This window comes from Anabrus simplex, chromosome 1 (assembly GCF_040414725.1).
Source record: "Anabrus simplex isolate iqAnaSimp1 chromosome 1, ASM4041472v1, whole genome shotgun sequence".
NCBI classification, from domain to species: domain Eukaryota; kingdom Metazoa; phylum Arthropoda; class Insecta; order Orthoptera; family Tettigoniidae; genus Anabrus; species Anabrus simplex.
Genome location: NC_090265.1, coordinates 390,004,304 through 390,023,485, shown reverse-complemented (window position 1 = coordinate 390,023,485; position 19,182 = coordinate 390,004,304). Strand labels below are relative to the sequence as shown.

Below are 19,182 nucleotides of genomic sequence, written 5' to 3'. Positions count from 1 at the left end.
CCGTAATCGTAGGATGAAATCCGTAATGATTACGGACAATCCATAATAGTTGGCACCTCTGCTGAGACTATGTGTAAGTAGGGTAGCATCCTGCTACACAGAATTTTTACCGAGCATGTTCAGAATGTTTTAAGCAAGCCTCGGACCTATGGGACTAATGTAGTCCCACTTCTATTTGACAGGCAAGGGAAATAATCTGGTGAATGAAATGGAGCTTGATGAGGACCTATCAATATTGATCTGGCTGAAGTGAGGAAGGGAGGAAGGAAGAAAAAGTAGAAGCTGAGTCAGCGAAGAGGATGCATCTCGATATGTTATGAGTTAATGATATTCAGGTAAGAGGAGATAGCGGATTATAAATTATTCTCAACAGGTTTTAGAAAGAAGGCAGAATGTGGGGTAGGATTGTTGATAAGGAATACTGTTGCGTACAATATTTCTTTTAGCCACAGAAATGAATGATGCGGGTAGATTTAGCAGTCAAGGGATTAGAATGAGAATTGTCTAAGTCTACTCACCATGTGAGGGCGCAGATGAGGATGAAGTTGACAAGTTTTATGAGTACCGAGTGAAATCATAGTCAGGGTCAACAGCAAGGATAGGATAGTGCTAATGGGCAATTACAGTACAATACGAGAGTTGGAAATATAACTGAAGAATCTGAGAAGGTGTTGGGTAAATGTGGGAGAGATATGGAAGCTATTAGGAATGGGAAGCATTTACTGGACTTCTTTGCTAGTATGGGATTGGCAGTTACGAATACATTCTTCAAGCATAAGGCTGTTCAACACTGCACATGGGAGAGTAAGGGCACCTGATTTATGACAGACAATATCATAACAGACTTGGAATTCAGGAAATTAGTTAAGAATATGCAGGTATTCCAGGGATTTTTTGATGATGCACAACACTATCTGATCTGTAGAGAACTTTTTTTTTGCTATTTGATTTACGTCGCACCGACACAGATAGGTCTTATGGCGACGATGGGACAGGAAAGGCCTAGGAATGGGAAGGAAGCGGCCGTGGCCTTAATTAAGGTACAGCCCCAGCATTTGCCTGGTGTGAAAATGGGAAACCACGGAAAACCATCTTCAGGGCTGCTGACAGTAAATCTACTTACACGAGGCTGACGTATTTGAGCACCTTCAAATACCACCAGACTGAGTCAGGATCAAACCCGCCAAGTTCGGGTCAGGAGGCCAGAGTCTCAACCGTCTGAGGAAAATAGTTTCTACAAAGCAGTACAGTACATGCTGTAATTTGAAATGTCCATTCTTTAGCAGTTACTGTACAAAATTACAGTAGGGTAGTTAAGAACTCATAGAGGAGAAAACGACAATGAAAATGACATTAGCGAGTGGATGGAAGCTGACTGTCATCAATTACAAACAGGCCAAGAAATTGTAGTTATGGTGGAGAAAGAATCTGGAGCTGATAAGGAACAGAGTGATGACGAAGAAGACCCACAATGAACAACTAGTGTCACATTCAGATGCTGCGCCCGCCTTAGAATATGCCGTAAGCCATGTCGAGCAACACTCCGCTGCTACGCCCACTGATGTGATGTTTATGAGATGCTGATTAAACACTGCATCTTCGAGTAGGTTTCAATCACTACCACAAAAGAAACTAACAGACTTTGTAAAGATAAATGACCAGTGATTGATGGTTTAAGATATGTAATTATGTTTACATTAAGTTAGTCCAGTAAAATATGATTAATAAAATGCAAGTAAATCTTCATTCTATAATTTCTTTCATTTCAATAAGGAGAATTTTAAAAAATGACTATTTCAGTTCGGATTAAGCAGACTTTCGGATTAACGGGGTTCGGATTAACGGGACTCTAGTGTATAGGCTATTTCTAGATAGTATTGGTCTATTACCCAAAGTGAAGTATAGCTGAGATGGGCAACCCGTACCCAGTGGCATTCAAACAGTTCGGCAAACGTTTGATCCCCCTGGCCACTCACTGTCCTATCAGCGGGTGATTTATGACGGCAGTGGGCTTTAAAACGGCAGTTCGCATTCCCCTTCAGAAATCCTCACAGCTCTGTTGCCAATGCACCTCTTGTTAAATAGTTGTCAGTCTCTTTTTTCAGCTAAGACAATTCACACTTGCTTTGTTCGCTGTTTTAAAGTTTTGGATTATTTCTTTGCTTCGTTAATTAATATTCGTGAAGTGTGTTGCTTTTCACTTCGCTTCATGCAGTAATGTGGAGACCGTGGGAATCACACCTGGAAATTATCGCATCAGAAAATCCTGAATTAAATCTGCAAGTGCACGCAAACGATCTTCAACCGAGCACCAGTAACAGTGATATTCGACCGAGTAGTAGTGGTTCCGTGTCCGCGAGTGATACTAAGCCAGGTAGGAGTGGTTCCGCGCCCAAGAGTGATATTCAACCGGGTAGTAGTCGTTCCGCGGAGAAAAGAAAGGCGACTAAACTTTAAGTAAGCAAAGTCAATGGCTGGTATGTAACACATACGAATACGTTATGAAGAACAACGTTCGCAAGGGTTATATTTCTGAGACAGCTAAAATGTTGAAACTTAACAGGAAAACTATAAGTAAAATAGTAAAGAGGGGACCTACAACTCCTAAAAAGTATGATATAATAGGGTTATCTTTAATAAAATTGATGATTTTTGCTGTGACTTGGTGAGACGCGAGGTATATACATTCTTTACTAAAGGTAAGATACCAACCGTACAGGAACTGTTAAAATATTTGAAAAATGTGTGTGGCTTTCCTTATGAAAAAACTACGCTACAACAGCTGTTGATAAAACTTGGGTTTTGTTTCCGTATTCTGAGGAAAAAACAGATTGTAATGGAATCTGCTAGAATAGTAGCTTGGCGATATGAATTAATAGACCGTCTCCGGAAGTTGCATTCCGAGGGGTGCATAGGTGTCTGTCTAGATGAAACTTGGTACGATACTCATGACATTGTGAAGAAAGGGTGGGATGATGGAACTTGTAATTGCATACTGAAAGCACCAACATCGCGAGGCAAGTGTATTGTGGTATTGCATGCTGGAGGCAGTGAGGGCTGGGTTGAGAATTGCCTTTATTTATCGGCTAAAAACATAGGAGACTGTAAAGCTGATATCCATGACGAAATGACAGCTCAAGTTTTCGAAAACTGGTTTAGGTCTCATCTTCTACAGAACCTACCACGTGACCGAAAATATGTAATCGTGATGGACAATGCAAGCTATTAAGGACATTAAGTTTATGGAGTACAGTAACATTCCCGTGCCAAAACCTGTACCCATCAAGGCAGTTATGTTGCAGGAAATCAAATCAGCCAATATCAGTAAAAGATGCGCTGTAGATCGCAGCCTCATGTGGACACGAAGTTGTGCGACTCCCTCCATATCACTGTATTTTAAACCCCACAGAAATGATCTGGTCTCAGCTGAAGGCGTATGTTAGGAAAAATAATGTTACGCCAACTTTGAGTGCTAGTGTGTGTCAACTTCTGCGTGAAGGAGCTAGAATGATCTGTCCTGAGAGGTGGTCTGCTGGTGTTCGAAGCACCATTAAGACAGAAGAGAAGTACATGAAACACGACACGGATAGCAACCAAGATAGATTTGTAATTCACCTAGCAGACAATGACGAGGACGACGAATAGAGGTAAGGTTAATACTGCATTTGTTTTAAAAGTAGCTAAGTTTGCTGGCTATTTTTTTGTCCGAACTACATACTCCGATATTTATTATTATTATTATTATTAATCTGCTTACCCTCCAGGGTTGGTTTTCCGCTCTGATTTAGCGAGGGATCCTACCTCTACCGCCTCAGGGGCAGTGACCTGGAGCGTGAGACATTGGGTCGGGGAATATAACTGGGAGAATGACAAGTACCTCGCCCAGGCGGCCTCACCTGCTATGCGGAACAGGGGCCTTGGTGGGGTATGGGAAGATTGGAAAGGATAGGCAAGGAAGAGGGAAGGAAACGGCTGTGGCCTTAAGTTAGGTACCATCCCAGCATTTGCCTGGAGGAGAAGGAAAACACGGAAAACCACTTCCAGGATGGCTGAGGTGGGAATCGAACCCACCTCTACTCAGTTGACCTCCCGAAGCTGAGTGGACACCGTTCCAGCCCTCGTACCACTTTTCAAATTTCGTGGCAGAGCCGGGAATCGAACCTGGACCTCCGGGGGTGGCAGCTAATCACATTAACCACTACACTACAGAGGCGGACAATTATTATTATTATTATTATTATTATTATTATTATTATTATTATTCCAGTCCCTAGTTCGTGATTTTATTTTTCCTTTGCCGGGCGAGTTGGCCGTGCGGTTAGGGGCTCGCAGCTGTGAGCTTGCATCGGGGAGATAATGGGTTCAAGCCCCACTGTCGGCAGCTCTGAAGATGGATCTCCGTGGTTTCCCATTTTCACACCAGGCAAATGCTGGGGAAGTACCTTAGTTAAGGCCACGGGCACTTCCTTCCTACTCCTAGGCCTTTCCTAGCCCATCGTCGCCATAACACCGATCTGTATCGGTACAACGTAAAACAAATTGTAAAAAATTGTTGTACTTTTCCTTTCTTTACTGAAAGCGAGACACTGATATTAGCAGCATAAAAATATTTTAATAGGCCTACTTTGGTACCAATTTAAGTTTAGTCTTTGTCGAGTTTATTTGCCAATTCCTTCTTCTTGTTTTTTCTTTCTTTCAACATTTGCAACCACCGCACGGGTTAAGCACGAAACAAATTATTCTGCGATATTGGTTCGTGGTTCATGATCAAGTTTATATATTTATATTTTGACTTTAGAATGAATTAAATCTTAACATGTTTATATAATCGACGCAAAATATGACAACCTTGCTTTTCACAGCGCTCACTTGCCTTTTAAACGACACGCGCCCCTTGTGTCCAGAGGAAAGGAACCGACTGACAACCCTCATTATCACTAGGGCGGGCAGACTGACAACCCTCATTATTACCAGGGTGGGCCAAGTTTTGAGAACAGAAGATCCCGCCTGGGTATGCGTTGAGCGTCAGGACTACATTCTGTTTGTCACTGTTGACAACTTAGCAATTCAATACAATAATCAGAAGGTTATCTATATGTATCACAGGTTTGTTTACTTTCAACCGATGAGTCGGCCATGTTGATTTTGTATTAAGGTCTGATACTATTGTAGATGGTCTTGACTCTAGGCATCAGTCTGAAGAGGAAGTGTTTGTTTAATTAATGTTACGTATGACCTTGGCAAATAAGGGGCATCCAAGTGTAAGGTAGGTCATCATATCTGTCTTTACTAGATAAAGTGGAATTCTAGTAGCATCAAGCAGTGCCTATCGGACTATTACCTTAAGGTATGTAATAAGTCTAAATAGGTAAATCAAGGCCGAGTGTATCTAAATTGTTGGTATATTGCATGTCTGTGATTTGTCAATTTTGGAGACATAATTTATAAGTTTGTTTAAGTGGCAAGATGAGTTAGTATCATTAGATGATTATTACTGTTGTTGGTTTGTTCTGTTTTGTTTTGGGAGTAAATTCACATAGTTAAACATGATAAATCATCTTGTTGATGGAGTGAAAACCCGGCATGCTTCTCATATTCATTTTCAGCATTAAATAATAGCAGGTATGATAATGAAGCAAATATGGAGTCTAGTCAGCCTATAATCATTGCCTTGGGAGAAAGAGTCATTTCTTTCTTCAAATATTTTGCAGAAAGTGCCCATTTTCGTTACCACTTTTGTTATTCATTTCTTGTTTTTAAATTAAAGTTACAATGTCTATCCCAGTCAACTCCTTGTTTTCTATACTTTTTGAGCTCAGGCAAGAAATTTTACTGTCTTTGAATGGCTGTACGAATTAGTATGTGGCTTTGTTTTCAGATGACAATCAGCAGGCCACACTGGTTTAGATGGCAGACATATTTTCCAATCTAAATGAATTCAACTGGCCCCTTAAAGGTCCAATCATCACAGTGTTTCAAGCTAACGATAAAATCAAGGTATTCCAGAAACAAAATTCAATCTGTGACCAGAGCATGTTAAAAGTAATAATTTTCTGACTTTCAGATCTTAGACTCTTTTCAAAGGGAGAATGACCTTTCCTTACCTTCTGACAAACACCTCAGAAAAAGCATATGGATAACTGATGAAATCCTTAATTTGTTGGATCAATGGTGGATGGTAAAGAACAAGAACTGGGATAAGTATAAAGAACTCCAGACCAAAATCTGCCAAAGGATTAGAAGGGCAAAAACTGAATAGCTGGGTAATCAGTGTAAGAACACAGAAGAATGTGAATCTAAGCATGACACTTTTAACACAATGCAGACAGGTCCCAAGAAGATTTGTGTTTGCCTTGCTGAGCGATGCGGGCGGGTCCCAAGTATCTCGTGTTATCTTTTGGGATATGCAAGAACTATTTGAAGTATATGGATGATAGAACTCTGTTGTGAATGGTTTTGCAGTCGATAGTCACATTTCTTTTTGATTATTCTTCATTTTATAGTTTTTCTTTGGATTTTCAGACAACATCTTCAGAAAGTTTAGAGAACCATGCTGTCAGCAACGTGGCGGCTCCCAGGGATCAGGTGTATTTTAGACAGGGATGAAATTATTTGTGAATTATGTGTTGATACAGGTTCAAAATGTCCAAATGATGATGAATATTTAAAGTTTAATGAAGAAATCTTGTAACGGAAATGTTTCAAGTAACGATGAGGATAGAGCCGTATCTTCATGGTGTAGAACTGCTGTGGTACAAAACGAAGCTGATACCTGTGTTACGAGTGTAAATAGTGTAAATAATATTAATTTATTGTTTTCTGACCACTGGGTTCTGCATAATAGTGTACATAGGCTAGAAGATTTTGAAGGTGTTCCTGGTATAAAGGTATGGCCTAATAAACCTGAAAACATATGTCAAGTAACAGGAATCCTGTTTGGTGAGGATTTTCTTGAGTATGTAGTTGAGCTAGACAAACTTATACTCTCAGCAGAATTCACAGTCAAATTCTCATTATGTATCCCCTAAAAAAACTGAAATGGACTAATGTCACTCCCAGGATTTTTTTTTTTTTTGTGTGTGTATACTGTTGCAGCAGGTGAAGCTGTGTCTGAAAGATTACTGGTCAATCTGATCCATTAATATTTCTGCTATTTAGATTATCACACCAGAAAAAAGTACTAGGACTATTCAGGAAGACCTCCAGAAAGAAACACACTAGCCCTTGAAAAGTTAATCAAGTTCTAATAGTTTATTTGTATCCATGCACCCCACTTTGGAGACAGAAAGTGGCTGGGGCAGGGCTACTGCATAGTGTGAAGGGCACCCAGTCTGCAATGCTTTAACATGCACAAAATAGTTAAAGAAGCTGTAGGGTTACATACCAGGAGGAAACAAAAGAAGAACAACATTCATATATTCCATGCAATCTCAATCTCAGAGAATGTTTTCGGCCCACATCTCTGGAACTGGCATTTTCACATTTTCTTCTGCTACTGTAATGTATCATTGATTTACAGCTGCTTTTGTTACCCTGTGTAACTAATTTCTTTCAAAAAGTGTTTGTGTAGCACTGAAATATTTCAAATTTATAATAAGTTTACACAGTCAATTAAATACTTAGTAATTTCAGAGACTCATTTGATACAGCTTTGGGATCCTATGATGCTCTGTTATTATATTTTGAAATTTACAGGGAACATATGTAAGTGAATATTATGAATAAACTACCTGTTCAACTCTTGCAATGGCAATGTCACCAGTAAGTTTTTTCTCTTCACGGGCCTTCTTCAAGTCGTAATACACCTTGCCTGAACAAAATACCAGTTTCTTGACTGTAGATGGATTTTCACTTGCAGGACCCGAGTCAGGTATCACCCTATGGGGAAGAAAAGAGAGATGATATATCTTTCTTCCATATAAAATATATTTTAATTTAAAAGAAAAACAATATTGCACAAAAAAATATTATTTTGACCATCAGTCATGATCACAAGCCTAAGTTAAAAAAAAAACACTCTGCAATGAAATGCACAAACCCACTTCTTTTTAAAAGATCTTCATGGGCCTAGATTCACATACAGGGAGTCCCTAAAGTCCAGTAACACTTTTATTAATTTATTACACAAAACCTACAAATGATATAGCTATTGTATGTATATCATATTAAAGAGGAACCCTAACGTACTGTAGCAGTTCCTGAATTCACTGCAGTTTATTTGAATGTTACAGGCAATTCTTACAGTTTCTGTATTCACTGCATTTGGCATTTTGTAAAGATGGCAACTTGTGGTGAAGTTCCTTTCCTGTCTGATGGAATTCTCAAAAAGTAAGTGTGTTACAGATGTGCAATGGTAGATCAGCACAAAGCAGGAAGGCTATTTATGCCTAGCATGGCAAATTTGTGAGTATTGGTTGGTAGTGTCCTAAGAAAAGAAGTGGCTGGTTGGTAGTGTCCTAAGAAAAGAAGTGGCTGTCCTTCAGTGAATAAAGAGACTGTTAACTTAGTGAGAGAGGCATTCATAAGAAGTAAAAAACAGTTTATAGAATAATGGTTGTTCCCACAAGTGCAAAAAAAATTCTAACAATTTCCTGTTCCAGCGGGATGGAGTAAGAGTTTGATTATCGTGTAGAAGACATAGGCCGAGTTATATGTGGTGCCCCTAGTAAATCATTGTGAAATCAAACACTGAAAACAAAACCATTTGAGTTGTCTTTAATATATATGAATGAGCTGTACCATTTGTAGTTTTTGTGTAATACATTAATAAAAGAGTTACCAGACTTTAGGGACTCCCTGTACTGAATGTCCTTGCTCTCAAAGATACAATCTAGCCAAGCACCTGGTTACACTAATCCAGGGACACATTGGACAAAGCCTAAATCCAGGAACTTCTAACATGATTATTTACTTTTAACATGATTATTTACTATTATCACTTAGGTTTGAATTAACTAGAAAAATAATTATTACTTTACCTCACTATTTTATTATTACTATTGATGCAAGTGTAATGGACTAGTATAACTTGGAAACAATTCCTTAAACCCATGAGAAAATAGTAAAATATCGAGCTCGATTAGTATGTATGTATGTATTATTATTATTATTATTATTATTATTATTATTATTATTATTATTATGACTTGCGAGTGTGGCTATGAAGTTGTTTACATCTATTAGTATTATTATTATTATTATTATTATTATTATTATTTACGTAGTTAAGTACAGACTTTATTTGGTACAAATTATGGTCGTATCATTATTTGTGCGCTGTATGATCTGTCTTGTGTAACAAAACGTGTGAGGATATGTCACGATACATCTGATGTATGTACATTAATAAGAGTTTATTTAATGTAAGAAAACACAATTAATAGTATATAACTTATAATTAATTACCTGTAAATATGATGTATGAATCCAATGTAATGTTGTACAACACAGGGTAATAGTCCAGAACAACGCATCTTGTCACTAGAGCTGTACTGAATGCTCTATTCATTTGCAAATAGGTTATTGGAAACTCGAGAAAATTCGAAAAAACATGTTGTGTAATATTCTAGAAGCCTGGCCAGGCAAGGTATATAAAGGGACGGTGTAGTGTTATTAGCGAGACATGTCAGTGAAAGATGTTAGTCAAGTGTGTGATCTCATGTTGTGATTTTGTTGTGTTGGTAGACATCGGGCCAGCTAGGAAGACACCCGGTGAGGGGAAGTGTGCGAGTGAGAAAGCAGAGCCGTGGGAGCGAGAACGCTGACTTCCCCTTCTCGCTCAGTGTTGTGGCGACGTACAGTTGACCCGAAATATTTGTTATAACTGACATGTGACACTCCGGAGATTTTCAGTTAGTGGAATTACCTTCTAGCTGTAAATTACAGACATACCTAGCCGAAATGAATTTATTTAGAAGTGTTACAGTTGATAGAGTGATTTAAGGAGTTATTATATAATTTAACCTCTTATTATAGTAGCTGTCAAAATCTTTTTCATCTATCCATTTTCGTATTCCTTATTTTAAATTATAATTTGATGTAAAATTAACTTCATGACGCCGTAGATGTACAGTATAACACCAGGCTTCATAACCTGAGCCATGTCATGTAAAATAACTAGATAATAATAATATTAATAATAAGATAATATACATCAAGAATGAAACACGCTACAAGAAAATTAACAAACTCTCAGATACGATGGGAAGAAGGAGGATAATTTTTTTCGGCCATCTTCTTCTCAGAATGAAATCTAATAGATTAACCGAACAAATCTTTGACTTCTTCCGTAACCCAAAAACAAAATCGAACTGGTTTAAAGAAAATGAAAAGGACCTGGTAGAATTAAAAATTACAGAAAATTCAGCTGATGCTACTCTTTCCTGCACTTTCTTGCAATCTATCACGAACTTTTCTTCCACTGCCTCCCTTTCCATAAAGTCTATAACGTTCAACGTTCAAGATTGCTGCACCTTAGGATGCAGGCTACTTTTAACGCCTTCCATACAGTCATAGATAGGCCTAACGCACACCACCACCACTAACTACAGTTACCTCACGAGAAATTAGAAAGCAGCGCGCGACAGCTGAGTGTAAACTTATGCACTATACTGTCCTTGTAGCAGGAGCTCTGTTAGGAAGGGATGCGCTATGGGGGATAGTCCAAAGTGTGCATGCGCTCCCAGACGTCTTCCTAGCTGGCCCGATCTCTAACTGGTCGACATGCTAATGTAGCAGTCTTCTTCTTCTTTTTTGAGTCAGTTCAAGATGGAAGTTATTAGTATGTGTGTATAATGCGTATATAATTTGTAAATAAAATAGTGTACACAATTGAGAGCATCCTATGTGTGTCTTTGTGATTTCAATACTATTACTACTATTATTATGGGTTTTATTACAGCACTAATTTCGACGATTGTTTTCAAATCCCTCTAAAACTGTGAACATGTACGGCATAGCTAACTGGCCACATACCATTATCTCCTCATCCTCGTCCAACCCAGCACCATACTCAACGCAACGATACATACGGTCTTTACGGGGTCAAAAAATGATGCGTGAATGGAGTAAGGTATGTCCACCGACTGTTGAGATTGGAAGAAATATTCAATTAAAATGTCTGATGATCTGGCGCTGTATAGAAGATGCAAAATTTCAAGTAGAGGAACTAGGAAGATTAGCAGCGAAGTTTGGGTTGAAAATATCTTTTGAGAAAACCAGTGCAGATATGCAGAACACATAGTTTAAAACAGGAGGTGGATGCACAGACTGGGAGCATGGTACTGTATAGGGTGAGAAGTGGACGCTGTAGGTCAAGTGTCGCAGTAGCTCACGTGGCAAACGGGCGGGGAGATATGTGATGGTGGACAATGCTCGAGGTAGGAGATTCGAATTCCACCCCAGAATATTCTTTAAACAACCAGTTCAGGTTGCATATTTGATAGCTTCCAAGGACTGATTTGTTTATTTGACCCTGCCAAGACCGTATATATCGTTGCGTTGTGTATGGTGCTGGGTTGGTCAAGGATGAGGAGATGATGGTATGTGGCCAGTTAGCTACGTCATACATGTTCCAAGAGATTCGCTTCACAAGGCTGAAAACATGTTCACATTCTGCATTGCAATGGGGTATGGTGAGAATAGAGAGCATTACTCTAGAAATTCGGTTATACTTAAGAAGTCCATCCACGAATTCTTGATATTTGTGCCCAACTGTAATCACATGCAGCATCTTGATTTCCAGCCAAAGTGTCACATATCTGAAGAGCTGTGAACTACCTCTGAAGCTCATTCACCACCTCATCTGTAGTTTCATTCTCTTCCTTGCATAATAGGATAGGAAACTTTTCCAAGAAAAAATGAATGGAAGGAAACTGTGCATCTTCAATTTTGTGTAACCTAGCAACTTGAGCATGCTTTAACACATCAACCTTGAGTGGAAACTTGTTGATGATGTAGTCACAGACAGTACAAAAGTAGTTTCTCACTGATGAAAAGAAAAGGGATTTATCTGTACCCTGGAGATAATTCACTGTGTTCGAAGTCTGAATGCCAATAATTAACTCATCACTTCTTTGATTTTGAATCAAATTGTACTGAACTTCAAGCAATGAGGAGTTCTTGACAATTTAGGGCTTAACAAACTTGGTGAACAACTGCTTTAACAAATCCATTCAAAGTTCTAATAAAAATTGAACTTGTGGGGAAGAAGTGTGAAGGGCAAAACTGAATTTGTCAAATACAGGAATAGTGACATGAAGGAAAGTGCAAAACGCCTTCTTCAAGTTTGAAGACAGGAACATAAACAATTTTTCCCCATGTGTTGTAGCAGAAGCCTTACTTTTTAGAATGGGTTTGTCACATTTGGAAGAATATGCTATTCTTTTAGGGGCATGTGTAGTAGCAGAGTCAAGAATTCTCCTCTCCTGATGCTCTTTGGATCCACTTTGTTCAACTATAGGTATTCTGAAAGATATCAAGCTTGTAGAAATGTTTTGGGTACATAATATCACTTCCTCCTTGAAGAAAGAAAGAAAGAAAGAAAGAAAGAAAGAAAGAAAGAAAGAAAGAAAGAAAGAAAGAAAGAAGCGCATCCCATTGGTCCAGTAGTCTATCTAAACATCTGCCTAAAGATAACTACCTCCTACATACATTCTTCATAATTTTCTTTGCCTCTTTATTGTGCAAGTTCTGAAATTTCTGAAGGCATTCTTTTCTTTCGACACTCTTCTCTAAGAAATAAAATATATCAACAAGGATCTCACCCACGTTAAGTGGTAATCTTCCAGCACCTTCCAGCTGACAGATTAATCAGGTGGCAAATGCAACCTATGTTGGCAATACAGTAGAGTCTCGCTCATCCGACCTTCGCTTATCCGACATTCCGTGTTATCCGACACTGGTAGACTTCATTTGAACTTTTGGTGGAGACTAAATTCAGGCACACCCGCTGCGGAGGGTGCGACCATGGGACAAGCACTGGCCTGACCGCTGGCGGTAGGACAGTTTTTTCTCAAGGACAGGTGCAGTGAGTCTTCAGTCATTTTTCATTGTAGTATTGGTTGGGTGCAGATGTTATAATTTTCATATCCTCTGTGAATTAAGCGAGTAAATGGAAGAAAGTGATTGTTTCTATGGAAGACAAGTTGAGTGCATTAAAGAGACTGGACAAAGGGGAAATACTTCAAAATGTGGCTTCACATTATGGTGTTGGATGTGTTACAGTGGGAGACTGGAAAAAAACAGAGGGAAGAAATTGAAAAGTGGTCCTCTACCAGAGCAGAGAAGAAATGAAAAATGTGAGTACGAAAAAGTAAGTGAAGCACTATTTCTTTGGTTATCTCAACACCAGGAAAACGGCCTGCCAATATCTGGCCCCATTCTGCAGGAAAAGGCTGTGTATTTCCAGAAGGAGTTTAATGAAGGGGACTCTAATTTTCCTGCCAGTGCTGGGTGGCTTGATCGGTAGAAAAAGTGGTACGGCATTAGGAAGCTTAATATCTGTGGAGAAAAGTTTCTTTTTGTAAGACATCTGGAATGTTTTCATTCAATACTCCATGCACTGTACAATTGAATTGATAATTCAATAAACAGAGTACCGTAAAATATGTCCTTGTTTTAGTACTAGAGTATAGCCTTCCTGTTTGTTTCAGTTCATTTTCAAAGTTATTCTGTATTATCCAACATTTTCGGTGATCCGACGTACTCCAGGTCCCGTTTAGGTCGGATAATCGAGACTCTACTGTACCTGGTTGAACTTCTTTCAGAACTGCTGAAATCCCATTTTTGTGTTCTATCATAACAGGAGCATTGCCAGAACAGAAAGTCACACAGTTTTCAATTGGTACGTTATGAGAATTCAGCTGTGATAACATCAGGTTACCTATGTTTCACCCTGTTGAGTCCCCGTCTAACGCTGGTATGGATAGCAAATGCTCACTACTTTTTCCTGTGGAATATCATAGAATGTAACAACAATAGGATACAACTTGGCATTCGTATCATTGCTTCCATCCACTGCCAAAGAAAAGAGTCGTTTCTGAAGGCACTTAACAACTTAAGCATTTTTTGCCATTTTATTTACAATGCAGGTCGTTTTTGTGCGACCACAGCTATATTTCTTTGCAACATATGACGTGGGAAACATTTTAAATAAAGCACCAGCATGATCAGCTGCACTTAAGGGCACATTGTGTTCCACCAAAGAGGAAGTAAACAGACACACTGCCCTAATTATGTCACTGTCAACATTTCCAGACTTGACAAAAGCGGTAGTGATTTTCTTGTTATCTTCCTTCGATTTAACAAAACTCATGTGTTTACTGCACTTCACATGATTACTTAAACTGTTTCTTCCACCATGTGCAAAATTAGTATCACACTGACATACTGTAAAAAAGGCAAATTTTTCTCCCTTTCTTGATTTTAGTATGCATGGAAAATCAAAGAATATGATTCTTTAAATGTTTGGAAGTAATGTTCCTTGTTGGATTTATTCAGGTATCCCTCAATAGGAATATAGTGTATGAAAATATCCGAGAACAAATGTCTCGATATATACTGAAACATCAAAAGGAACCTGGATCACTGAACATCACATACAATTACAACAAACACGTAAGGCAGTCAAACACTTCATTCAAACCTTGTGAAAAAAAAAACACACACACGGAACTAATGTAATTAGTCCAAGAAGTACAGGAAACTGCGAAGCATTAAGCTGTAACACAAACTCGAACACCTTATTAAAATACGTCATAACCTTAAAAACGCCAAAACATTCAAAGACAACAACTTCGTGAACAAAGAACACCACTCACGTGTTCAAAAATATGGGTTAAATCACAAGTGAACCTTGTGAAGAAAAAAAACACACACACGGAACTAATGTAATTAGTCCAAGAAGTACAGGAAACTGCGAAGCATTAAGTTGTAACACAAACTCGAACACCTTATTAAAATACGTCATAACCTTAAAAACGCCAAAACATTCAAAGACAACAACTTCGTGAACAAAGAACACCACTCACGTGTTCAAAAATATGGGTTAAATCACAAGTGAATGGAGCGGAACAAAGAATTTGCGGAGCAGAGCCTGTTGACATGTAAGATTACATGGAAGAATGGTTATCCCGCCTTTAAATTCAATTCCAATTACACAAACATCACACGGTTAAAAGTACCAATCACATCAATGAGTTATCGACTATTGTGAACTTGCCTTCGACCCACACAAACAATCTATTGTACGGAAGTGGGGCGATTATCTAATGTTAACGTATAAAATTTTTGTCCGCAAAGTCGTAAAATGACACCGTCATCCGTTAAACCGCAAAATGCTGCAATTTCTGTAAATTTTACGGATAAACATCAAAAGTCAGCAGGTATGATACCTAGAAAACTGCTGAAGAATATGGGAGAGAAATTGAAAGAACGTCTATATGCCATGATATGCAGATGCTATGGTGGTGAAATTCCAGAAGACTTCATCAAAAGTAAAATGGTTATGATACCAAAGAAGGGAAATAGTGAAGAACGTTCCAATCACAGAACCATAACTCTGCTCTCTCATACATCCAAAATACTAGACAAGATAGTGGAACTAGTCACCAGTTCTCCTTATCTAGGAAGCCTGATCACCAATGGCAACAGGAGCAGCAAAAAGATAAAAAGTCAAATAGCACTTGCCAAACAGGCATTTAGTAATTTGAGAAATCTTTTTATAGGTGCAAATTCAGATTTTGGAATTAGGAAGAAATTTGTGATTTCTTTTGTATGGAGTGTGCTAATGCATATGGCAGTGAATCTTGGATAATCAGAGATCAGGATTGGAAATGACTGGAAGTGTCAGATATGGGTCTGGAGACGAATCCTATGGATTAAATGGATTGAAAAGAGAACAAAGGAAAGCGTTCTGCAAGAAATTCAAGGGACGAGAAAAATGATGCTAACTATACAGAGAAGAGCTAAATTCACTGCCCACATCTTGCGACATACCTTTCTTACCAACCTGCTGGAAGGGAAAATCACAGGAAAGAAAGGCCGAAGATGACCGAGGAAAAAATTCCTTCAATACTTGCCACACAGTCTTCATTACTGTTCCTATTAAGAAATGAAATGAGGAGCTGAGGAGAGAAGAACATTAGTTGCATAGACAAGGCATTGCCTTTAGACACTGATGATGATGATGATGATGATGATGATGATGATGATTATTATTATTTCTTTACCTTTTAACTTCCATACATTGTGAGGCTGAAGATGTCTCCATGACGGACGAAACATGTCCCCCTAAATTTATATTAAAGAATAAAAAACAGTTTATTTGGACACTGCTGTAGTTTTTCCTTTTCTGGTAGATGGTAGCACACCAGTATGTTCTTATAATTTTTTTAAAAATTTGCTTTACATCACACCAACACAGATAGGTCTTATGGCAATGAAGGGAGAGGAAAAGGCTATGAGTTGGAAGGAAGTGACTGTGGCCTTAATAAAGGTACAGCCCCAGCATTTGCCTGGTGTGAAAATGGGAAACCATGGAAACCATCATCAGGGCTGCTGACAGTGAGGGTTCAAACCCACTATCTCCCGAATGCAAGCCGATAGCTACGTGACCCAAACCACGCGTCCACTTGCTTCGTTATTCTAATCAAGGAAATGTGTAGTCTCTGAATTTACAACTATGAGCCACTTAAAGTGATTTGTTTTTGTGTGACGAATACGTAAAAATGTTAAGGCTGTGCCTGCATATCTCGCACAAATGTCAATTGGTGATGGCCGAAAGACATGACGATGTGTTTACAAACGATTATGATCTAGCTGATTACATAAATAGTTTAGGGAGTCAAAGTGAACTGGAACTTCATAATAGTGTTGAAAACTCTTCTGGTGAGGTTTTAGTCAGTGGGAGTGATTCTGAAAATGTTTTTGTAAATGGAACTCCTCCCATTACCATGGTTACTGATAGTTTGGAAAGTGACGAAGATTTCCACTGTAATATTGGTATTAACACTTTCAACACTATGCCCATGCAGGATACGGGCGCGCTGCTTTCCTGCTTCTGGACGGCGCCTGTATGCGATACGGGCGTGATTTTCTCGTGTGTTTATATCCAGCTGCACGTATCATGTACAGTTCCTGTCCCTTAGTTGGAAGTAACAGTTCATCTAGTGACCACTAGAATGCAGCAGTTATCGGGAATTTCAAACTGAAACAATAAACAGGGTATTTTCTCCTTGCCGTGACCTCTACCGAAGCACTTGGTGTGCCGTGTGCTGCGCGCGGCAAATCTGTCACGCTGTCAGCTGTGTTATTGTGTAAACATGTCTTCACGCGGGCTCAATGATAGTGATATTTTGAATATTTTATCGGAAGAAGCAGGTTCAGAGATGGATGAAAGTGATGACGACCCTGCTTACGAACCGGATAACGTATCAAGCGATAGTTCAGGTAAGATTTTTATTTATCATGTCACTTTGGAACGTAAATGTTTAGCTGTATTATTTTACTCCGAATACAAACAATAGAAATACTTTGCCAACAGAAAGAGTAGATGGTGGTGCAAGGAGTGCAAAGTAGGACTGTGTATAGTCCAATGTTTCCAGGACTACCATACAAAAACGAACTATTCCTAAATAGGTAAATAGAAAAAATTGTTAGCGTAAATTGTATAATATTGTATTATAGGAAAATTTTCTTCTCTTGTTAATTTAATATTTAGTGCATGGCAATAGTGTATTTGAGTGTACCATTTGCCACCGAGGTAGACACCTCATTTGCAAATAAAGAGATTATGATTTGATTTGAATATTTTATTCCACTGCATGTGTGTTTATTTGTGGCCTAAGTAGTCGCATTAAATGATTATTTTTTATTGTTTGAGCAAGCTTATTGTTATTATATTAATAAAACCACCTTTCCAATACACAATAGTTCTTTATATTTAGGATAAAACCATTAATAGAAATTACAAGTAGGACATGTTTCGCTCAATCTTAGTGAGCATCATCAGCTAAAGATAACTTAATCCATGGTGGGTCAGGGCCCTGACCTCGGTATATATAACGAAAAAACGTCTAATATTACATTGATAAAATACGAATTTTAACAATTAAAAAATAATCAATAAGATTATATTATGTCTATTAAAACAAATATTGATCTTTGAAATTGCTTAAACTGTAAGTGGAATGAATGACTTGAAAATGTTACTATAATATGTAGTGATTAATTGTTCGTATAAAACAATGACCATAATAATCTTCGCTCAATGGCATTAGACTGTTTGTGATTAAAAACAGTTATTCACATAAGGGTGAGCTCTTGTAATGAACTATGATGATGTTTCATAAAATAAACATGATGAGGAATGCTAAAATCACATATATTGGTTGAAAAATGAACTGCACTGATGGATAAAACGTTGTCTGGATCGGCGTAAATAACCTTATGGGACTCCCTCGCGTTGTGTTTCAAACATTATTTATGTAGTAGTGTGTTAATATTGGGCTTCAAATGGAGAACTACTGATTTTGTAGGTGAAAAAACATAAATCGGGTGTATCCTGTAAAAAAGAAGAAAAAGGAAGAATAGTATGTGTGTCAGTTGCTGGAATTTAAAGGCTGTACTACTGTAAGGAAATAATTGAAGGCGCTTACCCGTGTGTTAATTGAGGGGAGATTAGTCCCTTGGTTGTTACGGAGGTTTGATGGTCACTGACTTGCTGCTACGTGTGTTGTACGAATGCGATCGTAGAGGCGGAGAAGACAACGGGAAGGCAGGAAGGTGTAAGATGTGTATTGTATGTATTGTATGTGTATTGTTTAATGTAACACCTTGTGTAAAAAATTGGGTTAAATGAAGAAGTTACATCATGTTCAAGATCATGCTTTCACGTCTCTGCACAATATTTAAAATGCAATTTATCGTTGGTCTTTATAGCTATTGTTGAGAGTGAAGGAGAATTTCCTGTGTGTATGTTTATCAGGAACTCAAGGGAGACTTCATTAGTTAGTCAGAACATAGAAAAATGATGAACTCTTCTCAGAAGAACTCTTAAGGTTTCTCTTTACTTTTTCCTACCTGCTGGCTCTTCAGAAATGTGTGCGCGTGCGTTATGTATTCAGGAATCATTCAAGGCGAATATTTTCGCACTGCAAGATGTGTGGTTAAGGTTATTTTTAA

General features: G+C 38.3%; 1 protein-coding gene across 7 annotated transcripts in view; it reads right to left on the bottom strand.

Annotated features, from left to right (window-relative positions):
* The window catches only part of Ogdh (oxoglutarate dehydrogenase Nc73EF), a 314,890-nt gene that overhangs the window by 58,553 nt on the left and 237,155 nt on the right, over positions 1–19,182 (bottom strand). For all 7 annotated transcript variants that reach the window (XM_067134984.2, XM_067134980.2, XM_067134986.2 and 4 more), the window contains one exon: positions 7,731–7,878. In XM_067134984.2, the coding sequence (XP_066991085.1) occupies positions 7,731–7,878 (148 nt within the window). The remainder of the gene's footprint in view (positions 1–7,730; positions 7,879–19,182) is intronic.